Below are 27,838 nucleotides of genomic sequence, written 5' to 3'. Positions count from 1 at the left end.
GTAGTGAGGAGTGAAATCAAAAATTTGCACCTTTTAGAAATCCTGAAGGCAGTGATTGGGTTTCGGGGTGCCGTGCGCGACTAGACTCCCAAAAAGTCCCACATATGTGGTATCCCCGTAATCAGGAAAAGCAGCAGAATATATTTTGGGGTGCAATTCCACATATAACTATGGCATGTGTGAGCAATATATCATTTAGTGACAACTTTTTGTAAACTTTTTTTATTTTTTTGTGTCATTATTCAATTACTTGGGACAAAAAAAAAAATATTCAATGGGCTCAACATGCCCCTCAGCAATTTTCTTGGGGTGTCTACTTTCCAAAATGGGGTCATTTGGGGGGGGGGGGGGGGGGGTTTGTACTGCCCTGCCATTTTAGCACCTCAAGAAATGAGATAGGCAGTCATAAATTAAAAGCTGTGTAAATTCCAGAAAATGTACTCTAGTTTGTAGACACTATAACTTTTGCGCAAACCAATAAATATACGCTTATTGACATTTTTTTTACTAAAGACATGTGGCTGAATACATTTTGCCCTAAATGTATGACTAAAATTGAGTTTATTCGATTTTCCTTATAACAAAAAGTAGAAAATATATTTTTTTCTCGAAATTTTCGGTCTTTTTCCATTTATATCGCAAAAAATAAAAATCGCAGAGGCAATCAAATACCATCAAAAGAAAGCTCTATTTGTGGAAAGAAAAGGACGCAAATTTCGTTTGGGTACAACATTGCATGACCGCGCAATTACCAGTTAAAGCAGTGCAGTGCGAAATAGTAAAAAGACCTCTGGTCCTTAGGTTGACAATTGGTCCGGGGGTTAAGTGGTTAAAGCTGAATTACAATTTGTCATGAGCATGTACTTACTTGAATGACCATAGCCTAGGCCACAGGTTCAGATTAAAGTGAACACCAGGAAGATACAAAAAACAATAAACAAAAAAAAAACACACACACACACATGATAAATTCAGTTATGTAGATTAATCATCTGGTTAATTGTAATTAATTTATTGGGCATTTGCAGGTTTTAGAAGCATGGATATAATACTGGCTATCATGATCAGTCTGGTGTGGCTATATAGGTTTTGGCCCCAGTGCAGATCTTGGGCTCTTTCCCACCCCTCTTTATTGCGCCTAAACCCTCCAGCCCATGCTATACTGCCACTACTATTGTGCAGAAGAAATGCCCTTCTTATGCCCTTTCATCTGACTACAAGTTACAACAACCCATGACTTGCATTTTCTACATAGTAGTAAGTAGTAATAATTGTAAAACACTGGAGGCTGGGAAAAATTGTGGACAGAAAAGATCCAGTATCAGCTGTAAGTGCAGTTTTTTAATGCCACTGCACCTGTCCTTGAATTACCGTATTTATCGGCGTATAACACGCACTTTTTTCCCCCTAAAATCAGGGGGAAATTGGGGGTGCGTGTTATACGCCGATCCCCCACTATTTCTAACCCTTTCTGCCGCTCTCTGCGGCTTCCGGGTATTTTCGGCCGCACTCGGCTGTTCTCGGCTATATTCGGCCGCTCTCGGCTATTTTTGGCCACACTCGGCCATTCTCGGCGGCTTTAGGAAAGCCGAATGCCGCAGAGAATGACCAAGTGTGGCCGAAAATAGCCGAGAACGGCCAAAAATAGCCGAGAACGGCCGAGTATAGCCGAAAGCCACCGAGAACGGCCGAGAACTACCGAGCGCCGCCGAGATACACAGGACATCCACTCTGTATCTCGGCGGCGCCATTTTTAAATGGCAAAGCCACAGAAAAGACTGCAAATGACTGGCAAGGCGAAATGCAAGGCTGGAAGTGACTTACAAGGCTGCAATGGAAGGCTGCAAATGACTGACAATGCTGCAATGGAAGGCTTCAAATGACACTGATAAGGCTGCATTGATGGGCATTTAAATGTAAGTTTTTTTCCTTAAACTTCCCTCCTAAAAGTTTTTTTTCTTTTAAATTCCCTCCTAAACTTGGGGTGCGTGTTATACGCTGGCATGTGTTATACGCCGATAAATACGGTATTAGTATATAAAATGCCTTGGTATTCATAAATGTTTATTAATATTAATGGAAAAAAAATCTCTTAATTCCAATTTGGCATAAGATTTAATTGCTCTCTGTTGTTTCATTAGCTTTCTTAATTATAGCAACAATTTGGAAAGCAGCAGGAGAAATTACTGATTAGGATCTGGGTAGAAAAAAGGCATGTCACTTGCCCTATGAACATCGTTTACGGGCATGGACAAAGTAATATTGATCCTTATCAAAAATGCCCTCTCCTGGTTTTTCAGTACGCGGAATGATCTTTAGTTTCACGATTTCAAAGCCAGCCCCCTTAAATGCCATCTCCATTTCTTCCTGGGTAATGGCCAGACAGAAGAATCTTTTTTGAGCAACATAATAGTATGTACAGTTAAAGCGGAGGTCCACCCTAAAATGGACCTTCCGCTCATCGGATTCCTCCCCCCCTCCGGCGCCACAATTGGCACCTTTCAGGGGGGAGGGGGGTGCAGTTACCTGGATAATCCAGGTAACTGCACCCACTTCCGGGCTAGCTCTCTGCGGAAAGGGGCGTACATTACGCCCCTTTCCGCAAGTGCCCGCCCCCTTCCGCAAGTGCCCCGCTGCCTGCTGGGAAACACACAGATCCCAGAGGCAGCGGGGACCGTCCTCATTGCGCATCGCGGCTCGCGCATGCGCAGTAGGGAACCGGGAAATTAAGCCGAAAGGCTCCATTTCCTGATTCCCATACCCAAGATGGCGGCGGCAGCACTCGAGTGTCGATCTAGAGATCGGCTTCGGGTGCCGACATCGCGGGCGCGCTGGACAGGTAAGTGTCACTATTTTAAAAGTCAGCAGCTGCAGTATTTGCAGCTGCTGACTTTAAAAAAAAAAAAACGCGGAGTCCCGGCGGACTCCCGCTTTAAGCACACTATGAATTACTATGTGACCCCCTGGTTTAATGAGTCCATTAAGATTCCTCAAAGCCTTGTTATAAGATTCTACGTCTTTGCAAGCTACTTCTAAACAGAGGCAACTAATCAGACAATCCGCTTGTGGAAGCTTCACCGGGTCAAATGGGTTCTTCTTCAGAGCGTCACATTTCAGAACTTTTGTCACTGTTCTTCTAAGTTTTTCCTCCTTCTTACAGCTCTCATCGTCACTAAAAGAGGACACTGTAGAATATTAGGATCGCACATATTTATAATAATCTGTATAGTAAATACGATCTAAAATGATTAAAAGAAACCAGACTGCCTGGTACCAAGCTAAGTAAAAATCTCACCTCATTTGCGACCCTCTATTAGCAATGGAATGGGAAGAATAGGTTCCATCAATTCCATTCAATTTGTTCTAAAGGTGGTTTTGCCACTTGCCCTTCCCCACTCCTGAATACCTACATGAGGCCCAGGGCTGGACTGGGACAAAAATTTGGCCCTGGACTTCAACCAGACCGGCCCACTTTAATTTTGCAAACACGCAAAAACAGTATATAAACTGTACGCAATTGCAAAAAAAAGCCCCTAAAGAGCCCCCCTTACATCAGGGTCCCCAGAGAGCCCCTCCTTACATCTGGGTACCCAGAGAGCACCCCACTTACACCAGGGTCCCCAGAGAGCCTCCCCTTACATCAGGGTCCCCATATACCCTTCCCCTTACATCAGGGTCCCCAGAGAGCCCCTCTTACATCAGAGTCCCCAGAGATCATCTGCCTTACATCAGGGTCCCTAGAGAGCCAACCCCTTACATCTGGGTCCCCACAGAGCCCCCCTTACATCCGGGTCCACAGAGAGCCCCTCCTAATATCAGGGTCACCAGAAAGAGGGCAGGTAGTGGGCCGGGATCTTGTGGTTGGGGACTCCTGCACTGACTTGGGGCAATGGGCCCCAGAATCGGGGCTATAGCCCCAAAAGTCCCCTCCAGCGATGCCACTGCCTGTCACCGGCCCACTGAGCCATCGGCCCACCGGGAAACTCCCTATAGTCCCTATGGCCAGTACATGCCTGATGAGGCCTGTATGGATCTAGTGCTGTACCTGTCCAATAGTCTTCGCTCCTCTCCCCACACTCACAGCTTGGCTAAGTTCAGCTGGAGCCATTGGCTCCTGCTGCTGTCAGTCAAATCCTGTGAGCAGTGAGTGGCGGATGGGGCCAATAGATGCAAAGGATTGAGCCTGCATGTTTGCCCCCGTAGCAAGCACTTGCTAGAAGGGCAGATGCAGAAGAGGAGATGCCAAGATCGGCAACAGGAAATCCAAAAGAGGAGGTTTTGGTTCGCTCTGTGCAATACCATTGCACAGAGCATGCAAATATAAATTGTTTATTATTTTAATTAAAAAAAATTGCATTACAAGCAATTGAACCACTTCACTTTCACCCCCTTTCTGCCCAAGCCAATTTTCAGGTTTCAGCCCTGTTGCATTTTGAATGACAATTGCGCAGTCATGCAACACTGAACCTATATGAAATTTGTATCATTTTGTTTTTTAGACAGATAGAGTGTTCTTTTGGGGATATTTAATCACCACAGGGATCTTTTTATTTTTTGCTAAACAAACCAAAAAAGACAGAAAATTTTGAGAAAAAATAATTTTTTTTAGCTTGTTATAAAATGTAGCAAATACATTTTTAAAGTAATTGTTCTTCTTCATTCATGTGCGCTTATGAGGCTGCACTGATGGGCACAGATGAGGCGGCACTGGTGAGATTGCACTAATGGGAATTGATAAGCTGCACTGATGGACACTGATGGGGCTGCACCGATAATGAGGGCACTGATTATCAGTATAAACAGTGTGCTGACAGGCTTCCACTTATCGGCAATCCTTGCCTTCCAATAGTTGGCAAGTGATTGGACACAGCTGATCACATGGCAAAGGGCTGCTGTGATTGGCCTTTTACCTCGATCTGGTCTTTTGGGCACAGTAATAACATAGTGAGCCCAAAGTGCTTCCCAGGGGGCGCCCAGAAGGTGCTTTCTGTGAGGACATCCATGGATACCAGGGCTCGAGTGCTGCGGGAACGCATGGGAACGGCGTTCCCGTACTATTTCCACAGCGGGAACGCCGTTCCCATTAGCTGTCTGAGCCGGGCTGAGGCTATGCAGCGCGTAGTCCGCGCCGCTCCTCAGCCGCCGAGTGACTGGTTGCTAGGCAGGGGCCGCTCCGCATCTAGCAACCGGTCACATGACTTCGGCCGTGCACGTGGGCACGCACTGGCGCGAGACCGTCAGTCAGTGTGACACACGCTGCGCGCCGGACTGTCCTCCCGCTCCACTCTACCCAGTGCCTCCTGTTGCCACAGCCGCTGCACTTTTCAAGTTTACTTCTTCTCCCCCCAGAACAGAAGGGAAGAGAATAAATACCAGGAGGTCAGTCACTAGTGTGTAAGTAAGTTGCATTCTGCAATACCCTGCCAAATTGCCAATACTCATCCATACTCTGCAATACCCTGCCAATACTCATCCATACTCTGCAATACCCTGCCAATACTCATCAATACTCTGCAATACCCTATCAGTATCAATACTCTGCAATACCCTGCCAATACTCTGCAATACCCTATCAATACTCTGCAATACCCTGCCAATACTCTGCAATACCCTATCAATACTCTGCAATACCCTATCAGTATCAATACTCTGCAATACCCTGCCAATACTCTGCAATACCCTATCAATACTCTGCAATACCCTATCAATACTCTGCACTACCCCGCCAATACTCTGTAATACCCCGCCAATACTCTGCAATACCCGCCAATACTCTGCAATACCCCGCCAATACTCTGCAATACATACTCTGCCAATACTCTGCAATACCCTGCCAATACTCTGCAATACCCTGCCAATACTCTGCAATACCCTATCAGTATCAATACTCTGCAATACCCTGCCAATACTCTGCAATACCCTATCAATACTCTGCACTACCCTATCAATACTCTGCACTACCCTATCAATACTCTGCAATACCCCGCCAATACTCTGCAATACTCTGCAATACCCCGCCAATACTCTGCAATACATACCCTGCCAATACTCTGCAATACCCTGCCAATACTCTGCAGTACCCTATCAATACTCTGCAATACTCTGTCAATACTCTGCAATAGCCTGCCAATACTCTGCAATACCCTGCCAATACATACCCTGCCAATACTCTGCAATACCCTGCCAATACTCTTCAATACTCTGCCAATACTCTTCAATATCCTGCCAATACTCTGCAATACATACCCTGCCAATACTCTGCAACACCCTGCCAATACTCTGCAATACCCTATCAATACTCTGCAATACTGTGCCAATACTCTGCAATACCCTGCCAATACTCTGCCAATAAATACCCTGCCAATACTCTGCAATACCCTGTCAATACTCTGCAATACTCTGCCAATACTCTGCCAATACTCTGCAATACATACCCTGCCAATACTCTGCAATACCCTGCCAATACTCTTCAATACTCTGCCAATACTCTGCCAATACTCTTCAATACCCTGCCAATACTCTGCAATACCCTGCCAATACTCTGCCAATAAATACCCTGCCAATACTCTGCAATACCCTGTCAATACTCTGCAATACTCTGCCAATACTCTGCAATACTACCCTGCCAATACTCTGTAATATCCTGCCAATACTCTGCCAATACACACCCTGCAATACTCTTCAATATTCTTCCAATACTCTTCAATATCCTGCCAATACTCTGCAATACTCTGCAATACATACCCCGCCAATACTCTGCAATACCCTGCCAATACTCTGCAATACATACCCTATCAATACTCTGCAATACCCTGCCAATACTCTGCAATACATACCCTATCAATACTCTGCAATACCCTGCCAATACTCTGCAATACATACCCTATCAATACTCTGCAATACCCTGCCAATACTCTGCAATAAATACCCTATCAATACTCTGCAATACCCTGCCAATACTCTGCAATACATACCCTGCCAATACTCTGCAATACCCTGCCAATACTCTGCAATACCCTGCCAATACTCTGCAATACCCTGCCAATAGTCTGCAATACCCTGCCAATACTATGCAATACCCTATCAATACTCTACAATACACACCCTATCAATACTCTGCAATACATACCCTGCCAATACTCTGCAATACCCTGCCAAAACATACCCTGCCAATACTCTACAATACTCTGCCAATACTCTACAATACATACCCTGCCAATACTCTGCAATAACCTATCAATACTCTGCAATACTGTGCCAATACTCTGCAATACCCTGCCAATACTCTGCAATACCCTATCAATACTCTGCAATACCCTGCCAATACTCTACAATACATACCCTATCAATACTCTGCAATACCCTGCCAATACTCTGCAATACCCTATCAATACTCTGCAATACCCTGCCAATACATACCCTGCCGATGCTCTGCAATACTCTGCCAATACTCTTCAATACATACCCTGCCAATACTCTGCAATACCCTATCAATACTCTGCAATACCCTGCCAATACTCTTCAATACTCTGCCAATACTTATTCCTGTTTGTGGGATATTTTCTAATGGGCTGTGTAACAGAATTTGGAACAGGGTGTATTTGTGGTAGAAATTCCCTGCGAGGGAAAGATCATCACCCATTGTGTTGATTGTTTTGTTTGACACGTTGTTAGGAAATTCCCTTGTGATCAGTAAAAACTTCAGGTGTTCTGAGAAGCAGGAAAATTTATTTCTGATGTGGCCCACAACAGGGAGACATGCTTACAGGACGAAAGCTGAAGAAAATGTCTCATCAAAAGAAAGTGTTCCGCCCTCACATATCCCACAAGAATAACATCTCTGTGCTTCTATTGGCTGAGGGAACATAAATAATGTGTCATGGCACAGGCTGGCACTTTATAAGCTATACATGTTCCGTGTATTCTTAGGCTATCATATTTAGTTAAATCTAATCATCCTACTTACTATGGAGTTAATTAGGACAAAACAATACAATGAGTTAATACAATAATGTGCTCAGAAGTAAGCTTTTTAACAAATCAGTCTCAGGACTATTGTTTTTCTAATAGTCACACAATAAACATTTAAAACTTTTCTAACATTCCCTCCTCTTTGTGTGACTATTTTATCTCCACACATTTCGATGAAAGTCCCTGTGTTATACACTTTCGGACTGTATGTCATTAAGTTGAGCTTCAATGTCCACATAGGTCTCCTCAGAGGTAGAGAGGGTTTGATACATTGTTCTTGAGACTGCAATGAGTTTTTGTGAAAGTCCTCGAATACAGAGAATGCAGCAGCATCCGCAAGTGACCAAAACGGCCAAAGCCACAGCGATTGAGATCAAACATGATGTGATAAATCCAGTCCATTTACCGAACCATCCTTCAAGCCAAGTTGTGAATGGATCATTAATACCTGAGTTTTCCGCCAATTCATTCGATAGCGCAGTCAGTCCTTCCAAGGCTCTGGTCACGGTCCCTCCAGGAGCTGTATTGTTGGGGATAAATGTACAACACATGCTACCAAACATTTTGCATACCCCTCCTCTTTCAGCTAAGACCATATCTAAAGCCATTCGGTTCTGCCAGGCCATTAGAGATGTGGGGGCCAACTGTTCTGCTAGGCCCTTCACAGCATCCCTAGTATAATTTACAAATCGTTGTTGGTTATAATATATATATAATTAATTCAGTCAGCATTTTTATTTATAGTCACCCACCAGAGAAGAGACTCAAACCAAGCTGTCACCTGATTCCTGGCTTTAAACTCGTCCGGCACCCCGCGAGGAACCCCAACCTCATCTATGTAGATCTGAGAGTCAAATGACCCCAAGGGAGAGGTGTCCCTACGATACTGTCGGTGACTCTTAGTCCACGGGTATTCTGACAGGATTCTCAGGGGCATAGCCAGCTGGACCATAGCACAATCCCCTTGGGCATTGGCCGGTAGTCTAGCTCGCAGTTTCTTATCCCCACACATCCACCAGACATCAGCTCTCTGAATGTCATGTCCAACCCAGTCACCGTTGTCCGTGTTAATCCTCTCCACACAGTAGTCATCAGGTAGTGACCCAAGATCCACCGCGCTACGGTTCCCTGGGAGTGCAAAACAAGTAAAGTTGCCCGGATAAGCGGTAACCGCTGGAGGTATCTGAGGTCTCTGTACTGGGGGAAACAACAAACTCAATGTGTGACAAGTAGAATTTGTTTCAGGTTTATAGCTCTTATTATACAATTGCAACATACATTTTAAACCTTCTGGATCTGTATTGTGATCTAGAGGAAAAGGAACTGTTGCTAAATGTGGTCTGGCTCCGGCACAAACTAAACAGTTTTCCTTTTTCAGAGTTCTAACCGTGTACCTCAACCATTCTAACCACTCATTTTTTCTTGGTAGCCCGTCTCCAAAGCTATGGCATCTTCTATTGTTACGTTAGTGAATCTTATAGTTATACTCAGAACTTCTATTTTAGTATGGCCTACTTCTTTCCCTTCTGAGTCTACTTTTTCCTGTTGTTTAATTTTATTAGGTAGTAATACCTCAGGGAAAAATGTTCCTGAGGGGTCAGTTCCTGACACCCATGCTCCCATGGAATACAACCGCTGATCTTCCTTCCTCGGCTCCGTTAATGTTATTACCGTATATGCTCGAGTATAGGCCGACCCGAGTATAAGCCGAGGCCCCCAATTTACCCCCAAAAAACTGGGAAACCTATTGACTCGTGTATAAGCCGAGGGTGAGATATGCCTGTCCATCCCTGTGTGTGTCCATCCATCCATCCATCCCTGTGTGTGTGTGTGTCCATCCATCCCTGTGTGTGTGTGTCCATCCATCCATCCATCCATCCCTGTGTGTGTGTCCATCCATCCATCCATCCCTGTGTGTGTGTGTGTGTCCATCCATCCATCCATCCCTGTGTGTGTGTCCATCCATCCATCCATCCCTGTGTGTGTGTGTGTCCATCCGTGTGTGTGTGTGTGTGGCCTTGTGTGTGTGTGTGTGTGTGTGTGTGTGTGTGGCCTTGTGTGTCCAGCCTACCTGTGTCCTGAGCCTCCGTCCGGTCCCGTCCCGTCCCGAGCCTCCGTCCGGTCCCGTTCCGTCCCGAGCCTCCGTCCGGTCCCGTCCCGAGACTCCGTCCGGTCCCGTCCCGTCCCGAGCCGAGCCTCCGTCCGGTCCCGTCCCAGGATCACCGCTCTTCGTCGGCGCCCATTCCCCTGTTCAAATGCCGCGCCTCCCTGTCTGTGATAGGCGGAACACAATTTCCCAGCAGCCTGTGTTCCGCCTATCACGGACATCGTCTCATCCTCGTCCGTAGTACGAGGATGAGACGATGTCGGTGATAGGCGGAACACAGGCTGCTGGGAAATTCAGTGTTCCGCCTATCACAGGCGAAGGCGGAGCCGGAGGCGCGGCTTTTGAATTATAGAATGGCCGCTGTCTGTCTGCTCGACACGCTGATCGAGCAGGCAGACAGCGATGACTCGAGTATAAGCCGAGGGGGGCACTTTCAGCCTCAAAAAAGAGGCTGAAAATCTCGGCTTATACTCGAGTATATACGGTAATAGTTGGTTACAGTTCTTACTATTTGTGCAGGGGGAGTTGGCCGCTTTTGTGATTACGAGTCTCTCCTTTATACCACTCTTTTTAGCCCCTGGTTGATTATACCCCCAATCTTGATGCGCTGTAGTCCACAGGGCCTGATCCCATGCTTGACATCCTGCCTTATTCCAGAGCCAGCAGATATATTTATCTGCCCATAGAAGTCCTCTAGCCCCAGTTGTATCCCCACAATCTGCAATCTGACAGAAGTCTACCAGTATAGTGCTAGTTATTCCCTCTATAAAGTTTTGGATTTAATGCTTTTCCTGTTCTTTCCCAATCCAAAGGTTCCTCTACTCTTCCATAGCACCTACCCCCTCTTATGGATGCCTCTCCTAGAGTCACCAGTAACCCAAGGATAATTACTGTCCCTTTCATCCTAACCAGCTACAGAGTTCCAGCGGATAGGATAGGGGAGTTGGAAGGGGAGGGAGACTTCACCGGTTTGAGACAAGTCCCACCTTGTGTGAGACCTCCCTTTGTAGCCGGACTTTCTGGACCTCTTGTAGCCAACTGGCCCTACTCTGCCTGTAAAACGTTTTTACAATGGGACTGGTGAATCCAGGTAGACCTCTCTACAATCCTTATCACAGTAGGGGTAGTTAAAAGGACTTTGAAAGGACCATCCCACCTTGGGGAGTACCACTGCTTTTTTCTTATTACTTTTTATTGAGACCCAATCTCCCACATGCACCTTTTTCATCTTCTTTTGGGGGTGTGATATACATACTGGTCACAGCTACTAGTAGGCAATACATCCAATTATTTTTACCAATTTCTTCCATAACTTTTCTCAGTTTGCTTTTTAGAATGCCATTATGTCTTTCTACCAATCCAGCTGATTGGGGATGATAGGCACAATGGTATTTCCCTTTAATTCTCATCACTTCTATCAAATGTTGTATATTTTTTAATTACAAAATGGGGTCCATTATCACTGTAAATCCTTTCAGGGATTCCAAATCTAGGAATAATATCTCTTAGTAATGCTTTGGCTACAGTCTGTGCATCTGCACTTCCTGTCGGGAATATCTCCTCCCATTTGGTCAGGGTGCCTGGGTACCAAACAATATTTCTTCCTTTCACATTTGTCTAATTCAATAAAATCCATGCAAATGTGTTGGAATGGATATTGTGGTGTAGGGAACTTCCCTTTCTGTGGTCTTATACCTCCCTGAGCATTGTGTCTTGCACATATAAGACATTGAGAGCAAAAAGTTTTTTTTTTTTTTTTTTTTTAATAATTTGTGAATCCATAGGCTGTACATACTTTATTTAACATCTCAGTCATCCCCCTGTTTGACACATGCGTTACTCCATGTGTCAATACTGCTGCATACCTAAATAAAGATTTTGGTAATACCGGTTTCCCTTCAGGTGATGTGTAAATATCATCAATTATTGTGCAACCCTTTGTTTTCCAATATTGTTTTCCCCAGGGGGGGCATTTTGCTGCATATCAGTAAGGACTGTATGATCTATCACTATGATTTCTCGTCATTATTTTATGTGCAGCTTCATCTGCCCTTTTATTTCCCTTTGAGATGGGGTCCGTATATTTTGTGTGTGCTTGACATTTACAGATTGCAAGCTTTTTTGGTAACTGTATTGCATCTAGGAGTTCTAAAATGAAGTCCGTATGTGAAATTGGTTTACCACTGGAGGTGACCATCCCCCTGTTTTTCCATTGTTGTGCAAAAACATGCACTGTTGAAAAGGCATATTGACTGTCAGTGTATGTGGTTACAGATTTCCTTCTGACAGTATACATGCTCTTGTCAGTGCTACAAGTTCTGCAACTTGTGCTGAATAATGTTTTGGTAGTGGCCCCGCTTCCAAAATCTCATCCTGTGTCACTACTGCATATCCTGTTGCATTTGTGCCATCTGGATTTTTCTTACTAGAACCATCAACAAAAAGTATCATGTCAGGGTTAGATAATGGTACATCTTTCAGATCACTTTGTGGCAGTACCTTTTCAGCGATGGCAACAGTGCAGTCATGTTTATACCCGTCAGTAGGAAGTAGTAGTAGCGTGGATGGGTTTAATGTAGTACACCTCTGTATTGTTAAGTGAGGTTGTGTCAAGAGTATTGTCATACAGGAAAGGTGTCGTGCTGGGCTCAAATGTGATATCTTTTGCTGTAACAGGATAGCAAACACTGCATGTGGTACCTTTTCAGTTAGTAAAGTTGAATAAAGACACCAGTCCATCCGGTTCAGCCTGAGTGAGTGTCTAGCCTCTACCCCTGTACACCCACATCGTTCTCCACCCCCAAGGATCCAACGTCCCCATTCATATACCAGGGCCAAACCGGGACAGAAGCCAATCAACCCACCTGCATGTCCCCGGAGTGCGGGAGGAAACCAGAGCACCCGGAGGAAATCCACACAGGCACAGGGAGTACATGCAAACTCCAGGCAGGCAGCGTCATGATTAGGATTCGAACCAGTGACCCCCTTCACTGCTAGGCGAGAGTGCTAACCACTACACCGCTGATGCTACCAGTGCTTGTACACAGGGTGGAAGTACTCTCGTTGCACTGTCTATTTCTGTAGAGTAATCCTTCCTCTATGAGACCCCTCTGGTTCTGCCTCAGCAGTGTACTCTTCTGCATCCTCCTCCCTTTCATCACCTTGCATAAGAACCTTTAATTTCACATTCTTTTTTGCTTTTGCTTTCAAATACTTCTCAGAATGCTTAGCATATTGTAAAACATCTAAAACTGATGCAGTTCGGTAAGTAACCATGTTTTAAACAATGTAATCCTTATGATCCTGTTTCAATCCATTTAAAAAAGCAATCTTTAGCTGTTGCTAATATGCACTATACACATCCTCAGCTTCGGGGAGCCCGGAGAGCACTCTAAAAATCTCTCGTAATTTATTTAGGTAGTCACTGACACTTTCTTTGTCTTCTTGTACTGTCATATTTATTTATTTTTTGCGAATCAGTCCGTTATACCCATCTAAGCTGGCATCTGTTCAGTAGGGCAGTCAACCTGTTTCCTAAGTCTGGGCTTTCTGGAGGCAATGGATCCCCCCATCCATGTGCATTTGCTGGGGCGCAGGGGTCCCAATCCCCCTTTACCGAAGCCCAATCTGACCTTAATACTCTCCTCAGGGCTCTCTCTACTTCCACCCCATTCAATTTATAACTGTTCCGTAATCCCTCTATGTTTTCAATGGATTCAGCTGGACCTAATTTTGGATGTTTTATGTGTTCTGTAGCCTTTTGTATATCACTGTCAGTCCATGGTCGAAAAACAGTGATAGTCAAGGGATATGGCTGGCCCAGTGCATCATTCTGTCCTCCCCTTGGGTTTGGGACCTCTATCAAGGGGTATTCCTCACCATCCTCCACACCATACCTAATAGGAGGTTTACTTAGTCTCTTGACTCCTGCTGGGGCACCCAGTGCATGAGTTATGGCGTCAGTTAATGTTTCAAGGATCGATCTGTTCATCTTCAGGACTGAACTACTGTCTGGAGAGATTGAGGAAGTGGAGTTGGGGTTTTGTTCAGAGGCGGTTCCTTTGACAGGGGTGGATGTCACAGGGAAGGTGTTACTCTGGGCAGTTACTTGCACCTGAGGGGGAGGACCACCATAGGGAGGTGGTCTCTGGGTACAGCAGATGAGATCATCCTCTTTGTCCACTAGGGGCAATTGGGCTTGGCATTTTTCCTTTGTCCTTTTTCCTTCTACCCTAATTTTAGCATGCTGAAGCCAATACGCTGCCATTTTTAACCTATACTTTTTTTGAACTTTGCCTTTTGACTTTATAAATGTACCCAAATATAAACAGCATTGCATCATTAACACTCCACAGTTGAAAGTCTATGAATTCTAAAAATAACTCCAATCCAATATAAATATTTACTTTAAGACTATTTTTCAAACTCTTTTTCCCACCAAAAGTCCTAATATTTTCACAGATGCACAAATTAACCTCTGTCAGGCAATCTGCATTTTCTTGTTTCTGAGAAACAGCTTCTTGACCTTCATAGCAATGAAAATATCCTCAGCCTTTTTTTTCATTTCTTTTCACATTCATCAAGCCACCTGATAATTCTACAACATTCTATTTACTCCAAAATGCCATCTACCTTCTTTTTTTTTTATGCTAAGTTTCAATATATACAATATAACCCTTCTGTATTGTCATAGCTAATCAAGGGTTAACTTTACAACTTCTTAAAGAAAACCTCCTTCCATGAGGGGAGGGGGAGTGCAGTGCTTAGGGGAAGAATGTTTTCTTATCTGCTTAGAAATATGCAGCACAAAAACCATGTCAATACAAGAGAAAAAAAAAACAACCCATTCCCACACTATCGAGAGAATCAGAAAGGGTTAAACATGAACCATACACATAAACATAAACATAAACATGAAACACACACAGAAGAAAATTAGCCTTGCGATCTTTGTAGATCACTTAACTAAACAGTGCTTAAAATAGTCAGGCAATTAACCTCTGACATTCGGTATACCTCAAATCTTTTTGTTATCTGTCCGGAACAGCGGGCGACGTAATTTTTTACCTTAGACAACGTCCCCAAGTGTCTCTGTCTACGAGCACTGGATCATCTAGATATTATACGATCAATACCAATGTCGGCAATTACAACACATTAAACCAGAAGCAAGAGAAAGAGAAGAAAAGACTCAGAAAGAATTAAGAATAATTTAAATTATCTTACCTCTCAAACACCTGGACTGGATCACACAAGGTTCGGAAACAGACAGTGGAATTCAGATCTATGGCCCTGCCCCTTTTTCACCAAATAACATTGATTGGGGGGACTTATAATCGGTCGGTGAGCTTCAAAGTCCAATACTCACCGAAGTGTTGTCGGGCCGTCTGATCTGAAAACCAGCGTGTTGCTTCCGGCTCGAAGGACCAAAAATGTTAGGAAATTCCCTTGTGATCAGTAAAAACTTCAGGTGTTCTGAGAAGCAGGAAAATGTATTTCTGATGTGGCCCACAACAGGGAGACATGCTTACAGGACGAAAGCTGAAGAAAATGTCTCAACAAAAGAAAGTGTTCCGCCCTCACATATCCCACAAGAATAACATCTCTGTGCTTCTATTGGCTGAGGGAACATAAATAATGTGTCATGGCACAGGCTGGCACTTTATAAGCTATACATGTTCAGTGTATTCTTAGGCTATCATATTTAGTTAAATCTAATCATCCTACTTACTATGGAGTTAATTAGGACAAAACAATACAATGAGTTAATACAATAATGTGCTCAGAAGTAAGCTTTTTAACAAATCAGTCTCAGGACTATTGTTTTTCTAATAGTCACACAATAAACATTTAAAACTTTTCTAACACACGTTATTTTGTTTTTGTAAACTGGCACTTTACAATAAATGTTGTACTGTATTTTCTGTGAAGTATATATGCATATGAGCGTGGGGGAATGGATCTTGGGTGGGAGTTCCCACACTTTTTTTCCCAGGACTTGACCCCTGATGGATACCCTCCCAGAAGGAGAGAGGACGCCCTGTAGCTATCTTTCGGCTATAGCACATTATTAAAGTGGCTAAGTTATGATTTAGAACCATAAGTTAGTTACAATAAACCTTTATGAATTTACTAATTGTTTTCTATATTTTAAGTCTCACCTAGGTGCAAGACCCCCAGAAATGCAGGTCAATTCCTTTGACAGCACTGTCCTTTAGGATGGTATGAGGCAGGATTTTCACCTGGCCTTTAGCTGTCTCTTTCTCTTGTGGAAGCTATGTAAATAATATGGTGATATGGATTCTGCATAACTGCAGGTACTCCTGTTTCAAAAAGAGGAGATCTGCCAGGTTTAGGGTTGTTCACCCCATATTAATTGAGCTGCGTTGATTGGTAAATTGTAGTTTTCTATGTGCCCTATGTAGCATCTTCCTGGCATAGGATGCTGGGCACATTTAGTTTTTGGCTCCTTCTGAAGTCATGAGAGCAGTGATTGATTGACCTAGTCTGTTCAGGGTTTCACAAGCTGGGAGTTTGATTGCTTCCCCTTGCATCTGTCAAATGACCAGACTAAATATTTATCATTCCCCAGGTCTAGACAATCCCTGGAGGGGAGTGTCCAGAAGGTGGCTGGGGAGGTGATAAAAGGTCTGGAGCCCTGGAGAGATTGTTCTTTTCTTGTCAGGGAGGGATCTGAAGCCTCTGGGGCTCCTGCATCTGAAGCAGCCTGTGGACTGTGTAGCTCTTCTTTGAGGTCTCAACTGTGGCAGAACTGAGAGCCTGAACTGACCTTTTCGAGGAGCTAGCTGTAGAAAACCATAAGGGATCTGGTCTGGAGAAGGATTTTCTCCCACATTTAACCATGTGCCGAGGAAGCTGGTGTGCAGCTATCCTGGGGACTTGTGAGTACTGACCCTGAATTGTGATTCTTGGGGACTGCATTGCTTTAGGATGTAAGTACCAGAGGTCGCTATAGCGTGAGACAGCTCTCATAATGTCTGGCTATTCCCTTGTTTTCCCAATTGAACCCTTGTATACAAGCCTAGAGAAGCGTGTCCTCCTATTACTGCACAAGTGTTTTGGAGTATCCCATGTTTAACTCCTCTCTTGTGTAAAGTTCTTCAAGCAATAAATCTCAAGACATCCCCTAGACATTGTTATTGGAGCCAGTGTGTATAGAATGGTGCTTATGAGGACGGGGGCAGCCTCTGTACAATTTGGGAAGAACCAGCTATTACCAGCAGCCCCTTAGCATTATACCAATTTCCTTCATAATGCTGCATTTTATGGTGGGAGTTGGTGCATTGCGTAAAAAATGCAGACTTGCTGCTTTTATTGCAAAATACCTCACCTCATGTTAGTGCATGGCACTGCACTGCAGCAAAGAAGTGAATGAAATTGGGTGACATTTCAATAAAGTTGAAAAAAAAAGAACAAAACACAGTGCCTTGTCTTGAAACAAAAAGCATGGCCCCTATACAATGGACACCAACCTCCACCTGTTAGCCCTTGTACACACGGTCGGAGATTCCGACGGAATGTGTCCTATCGGACCGTTTTGTCGGATAATCCGACTGTGTGTGGTCTCCATCGGACTGTTTCCGTCTGAGTATCCGATGGACCAAGTTTTCCAACTTGTCCATAAAATTTTCAGACAAAATGCTCTGATCGGACATACTCCGATCATGTGTAGCCTACTCCGACGGACAAAGCGCCACGCATGCTCAGATCAAATTCCTAGACCAAAGCTATTGGCTACTAGCCTGAACGTAGTCCCGTCGTAACGAAATAATGTCATCACGTTATGTACAATCGGATTTTCCGACAACTTTGTCCGACCGTGTGTATGCAACAGTTTCGGACAAAATCCGTCGGACAAAATCCAACGGATTTGGTTGTCAGAATGTCTGACTGTGTTCCAGGGCTTATAGTGAAGTAAATATTGGTTTAGATATACAATATATACAAACTAGTCGGAAAGGGCAGAACTGCTGTTACACAAACACATTATCCTAATAACACAATTGTGACACACCTGTTACCTTCCAGTTCACACACAAACTTGATCATTTTAGTCCAGTCTAATGCATCGGGATCCTTCCTCAGCCACTTCTCTACCTGTGCTCGGTTTTGCTCAACAAGGTCAGAAGTGATGATATTTTTGAAAGCTTCACAAGCAGAGATAAGCTGATAAATACTGGGTCCACCTCCAAAGTCAATTAGTAGGTCTCCTTTAACACCATCTTTGGAAACAAAAAACAAAAAAAAAATTAAATCAGATTTATTCTGCTAACATTGTAGGTAACGTATTGTATACACTTGTATGTGTGTTGTAGTCAGTTGGGTCCATCCATGTAACAAATTTAAAGCCTTAATATAAACCTACCAGATGGATTTTCTGCTTAATCCTTTTCACCTCTCTGTTTTAAAATGGCAGTCCTTAAAGCAGAGGTCCACCCTAAAGTGGACCTTCCGCTCAGCGGAACCCTCCCCCCCTCCGGCGCCCCCTCCGGCGCCACAATTGGCACCTTTCAGGGGGGAGGGGGGTGCAGATACCTGTACAGTACAGGTATCTGCACCCACTTCCGGGATAGCTCCCTGCGGAAAGGGGCGTAGATTACGCCCCTTTCCGCAAGTGCCCGCCCCTTTCCGCAAGTGCCCCGCTGCCTGCTGGGAAACACACAGATCCCAGAGGCAGCGGGGACCGTCCATATTGCGCAGCGCGACTCGCGCATGCGCAGTAGGGAACCGGGAAATGAAGCCGAAAGGCTCCATTTCCTGATTCCCATACCCAAGATGGCAGCGGCAGCACCCGAGAGACGATCTAGATATCGGCTTCGGGTGCCGACATCGCGGGCGCGCTGGACAGGTAAGTGTCACTATTTTAAAAGTCAGCAGCTGCAGTATTTGTAGCTGCTGGCTTTAAAAAAAAAAAAAACGCGGAGTCCCGGCGGACTCCCGCTTTAACACCAAATGACCAAAGGATGAATACTTGAAACGCTTTTCAACAATAAATTAAGCAGGTTTCAAAAGAGTAACTACTATGGGGAGTATTTACTAAAGGCAAATCCACTTTACACTACAAGAGCAAATTGCAAATGCAAAGTGCACTTGAAATTACACTGAAAGTGCACTGGAAGTGCAGTCGCTGTAGATCTGAGGGGTAGATCTAAAATGAGGGGAAGCTCTGCTGATTTTGTCATCCAATCAAGTGCAAGCTAAAATGCTGTTTTTTATCCACTTGCTTACTGGGCACCTAAAGTGGTTGTAAACCCTTACAAACCACTTTGACCTACAGGTAAGCCTAGATTAAGACTTACCTGTAGGTCCAAGTAATATCTCCTAAACCTACACGGTTTAGGAGATATTTGCCGAAAGACAGGCACCGCTGTCTACGGCGCAATGCGCCATAGACAGCGGTGCGCAGGCGCACTGAGCGCGCCGCAGTTAACGGCGATATGCCGTGAGTGGCGGCTCCTGTGCGCATGCGCGGGAGTGCCGTCATCGCGGCTCCGACGAATGACAGCGCCGGAGCAGCGAGACCCACCGAGAAGATGGATGCTCCAGACTACAGGGGACAGCGGTGACTTCGCTGGCTCCTGTGTCAGGTAAGTGACACATAATGGACTACTATGCGATGCATAGTAGTCCATTATGCTTTGCCTTTGCAGGGAATCAAAGAGGAAGTAAAACCCATCAGGAATGGATTTACTTCCTCTTTAAACCCCCCCTCCTGTCCAGACCAATTTTCAGCGTTGATGCACTTTGAATGACAACTGCGCGGTCATACAACACTGTACCCAAATTTTTCCCCACAAATAGAGCTTTCTTTTGGTGGTATTTGATCACCTCTGCGGTTTTTCTTTTTTGTAAAAAAAATTGAGACAGAATTTTAAAAATTATTATTTTTTTTAAATATGTTGTCATAAAATTTTGCAAACAGGTAATTTTTCTCCTTCATTGATGTATGCTGATGAGGTGGCAGTGATGGGCACTGATAGGTGGCAGTGATGGGCACTGGGTGGCAGTGATGGGCACTGATGGGTGGCACTGGAAATAATGGGCACTGATTGCTTACACTGATAGGTGGCACTGATTGGCACCACTGGTGAGCATTTATAGGTGGCACTTTTGGGCATTTATAGGTGGCACTTATGGGCATTGATAGGTGGCACTGGTGGGCACTGGTAGGTGGCAATAACAGGTGGCACTGGCAGGGGGTACTGATTGGCACAGATGAGGTGCCTGTGTTCCTTCCTCTTCGGGACCGATGTCCCTTTAGCATAAGCCGCTGATTGGCTATTTTTTCTCCTCACGCTGAGGAGCAAAAAAAAATGATTACCAAGCTTTTGTTTACATCATGTGATCAGCTGTCATTGGCTGACAGCTGATCACATGGTAAGGGGCTGGGAACAGCCCCTTAAGTGGATCGGTGATCACCTGAGTCTCAGTGACCCGTGATCACAGCGCGCTCCCCGAGCGCCCTGTAGGGCGCACTCAGGGAGCGTGCACAGGGGAGGACGTTCCTATGATGGCCTCCTGGAAATTGAGGCTATGGCCCGGACCTCAAGTGGTTATTTTCCTTGCATGCCCCCCTCAGATTTACAGCGACTGCACTTCCAAGTGCACTTTCAGTGCAATTTCAAGTGTACTTTGCACTTGTAGTTTACATCTGGTTTTGCCTTTAGTAAATACCCCCCTATATGTGCTAAAAATGTTTAACACAGTAAAACAAAATCTGTACACTGGCTGTATGCCCTTGTACACACGGTCGGAGATTCCGACGGAATGTTTCCTATCGGACCGTCTTGTCGGATTTTCCGACTGTGTGTGGTCTGCATCGGACTGTTTCCGTCGGAATATCCGACGGACCAACTTGCCGGTAAAATTTTCTGACAAAATTCTCCGATCATGTGTAGCCTACTCCGACGGACAAAGTGCCACGCATGCTCAGATCAAATTCCTAGACCAAAGCTATTGGCTACTAGCCTGAATGTAGTCCCGACCTAACGAAATAACGTCATCACGTTATGTACAATCGGATTTTCGACCGTGTGTATGCAACATCACTTCCGGACCTCTTCCGGAATTAATCCATCGGAATTACTCCGGCTTTGAAATCGTAGATCTTCAGCACAATTTCAAAGTGGCAGATCAGTGAGATTTGTGGCTTGCGATGTTGTTTAACCATTTCAGCTCCGGAAGGATTTGTCCCCTTAATGACCAGGCCATTTTTCGTGATACGGCACTGCGTCACTTTAACTGATAATCGTGCGATGGTGTACCCAAACAAAATTTGTGTCCTTTTTTTCCCCCACAAATAGCTTTCTTTTGGTGGTATTTGATCACCTCTGTGGTTTTTATTGTTTGCGCTATAAACCAAAAAAAAAACAATTTTGAAAAAAAAAAATTTTTTTACTTTCTTCTATAATACACATCCCAAATTTTTTTTTTTTTAAACAATTTTTTTCATTAGTTTAGGCCAATATGTATTTTTCTACATATTTTTGGTAAATAAGATCGCAATAAGTGTGTATTTTCTGGTTTGTGCAAAATTTATAGCATCTACAAAATAGGGGATATATTTATGGCATTTATATTGTTATTTTTTTTTTCTACTAATGGCGGCTAACTGTGATTTTTAGCGGGACTGTGACATTGCGGCGGACACATCGGACACTTTTGACACTTTTTTGGGACTAATGACATTTATACAGTGATCAGAGCTAAAAATAGCCACTAATTACTGTATAAATATGACTGGCAGGGAAGGAGTTAACACTAGGGGGCGATCAAGGGGGTTAAGTGTGTCCTAGGGAGGTGCTTCTAACTGTGGGGGCAGTGTACTGACAGGGAGTAGAGAGAGATCACTGTTTCTATTCACTAGAAACAGCAGATCTCTCTCCTCTCCCTTACTGTTTACACTGACAGATCCTCCGTTCTGTCTCTCTCAGAAGCGATCGGGGGTGCCCGGTGGACATTGCGGCCGTATCAGCTGCTATGTCACGCTGAATGAGGTCTGAAGCCTGTGTCAATAAGAAAATTTGGCTTGACCTCTTTCCAAGCTGCATAAAACTGCTTTCCCATAGACTTGTATGTTGTACTGGACCTTGAGATGCTGCTCAGGTGGCATTCAATATTTAAGACACTATCTGGCACATGGTCTTTCTTCTTTTGCTGTTGCCCAGAGAGGATGCTGCTGTGAAATCTGTCTTGCTCCCCATGCCTGTGGGACCTAGGACCCCAAATGTTGCAGAAATCGCCCCTCTTAGGAGAAATCCTGAAGATGCTGGCTATTGGAAGATACACTATATTACCAAAAGTATTGAGACACCTGCCTTTACATGCACATGAACTTTAATGGCACCCCAGTCTTAGAAGGTAGAATTCAATATTGAGTTGGCCCGCACTCTGCAGCTGTAACAGCTTCAACTCTTCTGGGAAGGTCGTCCACAAGGTTTAGGAGTGTGTCTATGGGAATGTTTGCCCATTCTTCCAGAGGTTCATTTGTGTGGTCAGGCACTGATGTGGATGAGAAGGCCTGGCTCACAGTCTCCGTTCTAATTCATCCCAAAGTTGCTCTATCAGGACTCTTTGCAGGTCAGTCAAGTTCCTCCACCCAAAACTTTCTGATCCGTGTATTTATGGACCTTGTTTTGTGCACTGATGCACAGTCATATTGGAACAGGAAAGGGCCATCCCCAAACTGTTGCCACAAAGTTGGGAGCATGAAACTAACACCTTAGGAGTTCCCTTCACTTTTACTAAGGGGCCAAGCCCAACCCCTGAAACACAACCCCCCACCATGATCTATTCCCCCCCCCCCTTCCCCGGAACATGGTCTTTTATTTAGTCCAGTGCATAAAGTGAAGTCCATAAAGACTTGGATGAATGAGTTTGGTGTGGAGGAACTTGACTCGCCCGCATCGAGTCCTAACCTCAACCCGATAGAACACCTTTGAGATGAATTAGAGCAGAGACTGTGAGCCAGGCCTTCTCGTCCAACATAGGTGCCTGACCTCACAAATGCGCTTCTGGGAGAATGGTCAAACATTCCCTAAACATTTCTAAACCTTGTGGATGGCCTTCCCAGAAAAGTTGAAGCTGTTATAGCTGCAAAGGGTGGGCCAACTCAAAATTGAACCCTACGGACTAAGACTGGGGTGCCATGAAAGTTCATGTAAAGGCAGGTGTCCCAATACTTTTGGTAATATAGTGTATGTCTGGCCTAGAGAAAGCATGTGTTTTCCACAAGCAAGGTGGCTAGTAAGCAGATGATTGATGAATCCACACAAACCCTTCTCTGCTTTACTGCCTTTGGACACCAGAATTAAAATTCCACTAGAATCTTGATGCTCCATTGAGCTATGTCCCTTGTGTGAGTCCAAGACTGTCATTACAACACTGTCCAACACTTTCCTTCCTGATTGGCTGAGAAACAGCAATGGCACCAGTGACTTTTGCTGCTGTCAATCAAATTCAGTGAGCCAATCAAGAGAGACAGGGGGTGGGGCCGAGCCATGGCTCTGTGTCTGAATGGACAAAGTAAGCTGAGACTCGGCTCAGGTGCCCCCATAGCAAGCTGCTTGCTGTGGGAGCACTCAACGGGAAAAAGGGGCCAGGAGCACCAAAGAGGGACCCGAGAAGAGGAGGATCTGGGCTGCTCTGTGCAAATCCACTGCACAGAGCAGGTAAGTATAACATGTTTATTATTTTTTTTAGAAAAAAACACAAGACTTTACAATCACTTAAGACCTCAATTGGTTAAAAATATGTAAAATAACCACCATATCTGATTGACTATTGAGGACCTATCATTCTTTACTAGACATGTGCATTTCGTTTCGTTCCGATTCGAAATTCGGACAAATTTTCATTATTCGGACATTCGGATGCATCCGAATTACCGAATTACAATGCTAACGTATTCAAACGAAATTCTAATCAAATTCGAAAAATGACATTTTGCGACCCGAATACGGGGCCACTTATATCTAGAAACCCCAATTTGGTATGCAAACACAGTAGAACTAGCACTACAACATCTCCAAATTTGGGGTTTCTAGCTCCAAGTGACCCCGAGATACGTGGCCCCAAATTCGAGTCACAAAATGTCAAGCATTTTTCTGCAGCAGAGAATTACATTTTGCTACCCGAATTTGGGGCCACATATCTCGGGGTCACTTATAGCTAGAAATACCAGATTTGGTATGCAAATACAATAGAACTAGCACTACAACATCTCCAAATTGGGTTTTATAGCACCAAGTGACCCCAAGATACATGGCCCTAAAGTCGGGTCGTAAAATATTTTCGAATGCGGTTGAAATATTTTATGCGACTGATTTTTCGAATTCGGTAGAAAACGAAACAAAATCCGAAAATGAATTTAACGAATTTAACGAACAAAATTAATTCATTAACGAATTAAAACGAAACTAAACTAATTTTTTCCTTTTGCACATGTCTATTCTTTACATTTAAGTGAGGACCTCCAGTGGCCAAAAATAGACAATTAATGAATACCCTCTCCCATTGGGAACATTTATCACCCTATGGGATTGTAGGGAATCTTAACCAATTGGTATTGCCTCATTTTCAACATAGTCCCAAAAAAGTTTATTTATTACATTGTTATTGGATTAATGCTAAATAATTGTAAAAAAACATTAACAATGTAACTAAAAATTACATATAAAACAATTGAATTCAATATCCACATTCAGGCCTGCTGGACATAAAGTATTCAAATCAAAAATCCACTTGGATTCATTCACAGATACTTCCAGCTTCATGTTACAGCCCCTCCAATCTCGTTTGATCTTATCTATTCCACAGAATGTTAGTAAACTGGGACCTCTATTAGGGTATCTTTTAATGTAATTTCCCCGTGTGTTGTTTTTCTTCTTTATATTAGTCCCCAACAACATCACCATTTTCCGAGAAGAGTCCCAGTTGGCCGCAGAGGAGGAGGGAGGAAACGGAAGCTGCCGCAAAGCCCGTGGAGAGCAGGGGAAGGAGAAGCGCTGCCCACCATAGATGGGGTAAGTGCACCCGACCGACCAGGGGGGGGGGGATGGGGGGTGGTACTCTTTGCTAGCCCCCCAAAACAATTACCATCGGCCGCCACTGATTCACACTACAACATGGTTCTTTGTGCGCTTCCCACACCACGTTCAAAATGCACAGCAGTTGCGGTCTGCAGTGAGTGTGTATGTTAAGTTAATGACACCCTTAAATGCTGGTCACTAACACAATGGGGTTGATTTAATAAAACCTAGGAATGTAAAATCTGGTGCAGCTGTGCATGGTAGTCAATAGGCTTCCAATTTCAGCTTGCTCAGTTAAACTTTGCCAAAAAAAAAAACCTGGAAGCTGATTAGTTTATGTGCAGAGCTGCATCAGATGTTGCACTCTGCAGTTTTAATAAATTAACCCCACTGCCTCGGAGCGGATGGTACAAAAAGTACCATGTAATACAGTGCGGTTTCAGCCCATTCATATCACACTGATTCATGTGTGAATTGCAATTCATAATGTGAACATAGGGTTGCCACCTATGTTTTGACCCAGACAGTCCGGGTTTTGACACATGTGCCCAGGTTTCAACTCGCCAGAAACCCATCTAGAGCGGCGATTCATGTGCCCGCCATCAATGTTACACACATGCCTGTGCACTCCGAGCCCAGCTCAGCGATAGGCAGCGAGCGCCCTGTGATTGGCTGAATGGGTCACGTGCAGCCGGCAGACACGAGAGTCTGTGATTGGCCCGGTGGAACGTGTCACATGTAGAGGCGGGGCTGGACTGTGGGTGATCGCCGATGTCCCATCATATAAGGTCCCCCATCGGATAGTGTCCGCTGTGTACTATGCATGCGCAGTACACAGCAACACAGATTCCGAAAATAGCAGAGGATGAATGGCGCATGCGCCATGAGTCCAGGTTCTATCCCCACCATCCAAGTGGACATAGAGTAGGAATAAAAAAGCCCGAAGCGTGGCAAGCGAAGCGAGCCCGCGAGGGGCCCTCTAATTTTCACAACCCTATGTCCGCTTGGATGGTGGGGCTACCACCTCCACTCATGGCGCAGGCGCCGTTCAGCTTCGGAGATTTTCCGAAGCTTCTTCTGCCCTATATGATGGCAGGACACTATCTGCCAGAGCACCGGCGCTCGGAGTCCCGCCTCCCTGCCTGTCATGCACTGTGTGTCTCCTCTATTTCTCATCTGCCCTCTCACTTCCTCTCTATAAGCCACCCCCTCTTCTGTCAGCTACTCCCCCCTCTGTCAGCTGCCACCCCCTTTTCTGTCAGCTACCCCCATCAGCTACCCCCCCTCCTCTGTCAACTACCCCCTCTCTGTCAGCTACCCCCTCCTCTGTCAGCTACCCCCTCCTCTGTCAGCTACCCTCCCCCTCCTCTGTCACTTACCCCCCTCCTCTGTCAGCTACCCTCTCTGTCAGCTTCCCCCCTCCTCTGTATGCTATCCTCCCCCTCTTCTGTCAGCTACCCCCCTCCTCTGTCAGCTACCCCCTTCTGTGAGCTACCCTCCCCCTCCTCTGTCAGATACCCCCCTCCTCTGTCAGCTACCCCTCCTCTGTCAGCTACCCTCCCCCTCCTCTGTCAGCTACCCTCCCCCTCCTCTGTCAGCTACCCTCCCCCTCCTCTGTCAGCTACCCTCCCCCTCCTCTGTCAGCTACCCCCCCTCTGTCAGCTACCCTCCCCCTCCTCTGTCAGCTACCCCCCCTCTGTCAGCTACCCTCTCCCTCCTCTGTCAGCTACGCCCCTCTGTCAGCTACGCCCCTCTGTCAGCAAGCTACCCTCCCCCTCCTCTGTCAGCTATCCCCCTCTTCTGTCAGCTATCCCCCTTCTCTGTCAGCTACCCCCCTTCTCTGTCAGCTACCCCCCTTCTCTGTCAGCTACCCCCCTTCTCTGTCAGCTACCCCCCTTCTCTGTCAGCTACCCCCCCCCCCCTCTGTCAGCTACCCTCCCCTCCTCCTTCAGCTACCCTCCCTGCTCTGTCAGCTACCCCCCCCCCTCTCAGCTGCCCCTGTAAATAGGGCAGTGGGCTAGTTGGCAAGTATGAGGCAGCTGCTTTGGGCCCCACAACAATGATGGGGCCCAGGGCAGCTGCCCATTTTTGCCCTGCCTTAAAAACGGCCCTGGTGGCAACCCTATGTGAACCAGGGTTAATAAAGCAGCAATTTGTTTACCTGAAGTGAAAGTTTCATGATAATTCCGCAATGCAAATTCAAGCCTTTCTCCAGGTAAAGTTCTTTCTTCAGGGTGATAGTACATTCGGTGGTACGCCACAGGGTCAAACTCATCCATGTAGGTTTGAACTGATGCAAATGGAGTCTCCATGCTGATCTATCTTCTCTCTAGGAGAGTAAAGGAAACTTGATTCTGGTAATTGCAGTGGGCTGCAACTGAAAAAGGGGAGTATAATACTTCGGAATAAAAGAGATAATTAGGAAGGACTTTGCTCAGCATGAAATATTTAGCAGATGAGACATCATTCACTGTTTAAATATTATCACTGACTAAATATTTAGAGGAAACTTTGTGTTCTCTGTTGTGATAGATTATTGAAAGAAATACCATATTTATCGGCGTATAACACGCACGTCGGTGCGTGTTATACGCTGATCCCCCGCTGATTGGGAGCTTCTCGGCGGCTTTTGGCCGCTGTCGGCCACCGAATATAGCTGAAAGCCGCCTAGAACGGCCGAGAGCTACAGAGCGCCGCTGAGATACACAGG

The 27,838-nt window shown here is 45.1% G+C and overlaps 1 protein-coding gene and 1 long non-coding RNA gene across 2 annotated transcripts in view; one reads left to right on the top strand and one right to left on the bottom strand.

Moving 5' to 3' along the window:
• LOC143934492 (uncharacterized) overlaps positions 1 to 27,838 on the top strand; it is a 106,511-nt gene that overhangs the window by 38,388 nt on the left and 40,285 nt on the right. Inside the window, exon 2 of the long non-coding RNA XR_013263279.1 lies at positions 24,996 to 25,122. This is a non-coding gene — a long non-coding RNA (uncharacterized LOC143934492). The remainder of the gene's footprint in view (positions 1 to 24,995; positions 25,123 to 27,838) is intronic.
• Positions 354 to 27,487, bottom strand: LOC143934491 (nicotinamide N-methyltransferase-like). Its single transcript, XM_077458150.1, has 4 exons — positions 27,290 to 27,487; positions 18,114 to 18,321; positions 2,937 to 3,172; positions 354 to 2,426 (listed from the first exon to the last, which is right to left on the bottom strand). The coding sequence occupies exons 1-4, from the start codon at positions 27,438 to 27,440 to the stop codon at positions 2,227 to 2,229; spliced, it is 795 nt and encodes a 264-aa protein (XP_077314276.1). The 5' UTR covers positions 27,441 to 27,487; the 3' UTR covers positions 354 to 2,226.

The sequence above is a fragment of the Lithobates pipiens genome, unplaced genomic scaffold, assembly GCF_037356315.1.
Source record: "Lithobates pipiens isolate NorthernLeopardFrog02 unplaced genomic scaffold, aLitPip1_a1.2 Scaffold_27, whole genome shotgun sequence".
Lineage (NCBI taxonomy): Eukaryota > Metazoa > Chordata > Amphibia > Anura > Ranidae > Lithobates > Lithobates pipiens.
Note: the sequence above shows the minus strand (reverse complement) of the source record. Positions and strands in the feature narration are given on the sequence as shown.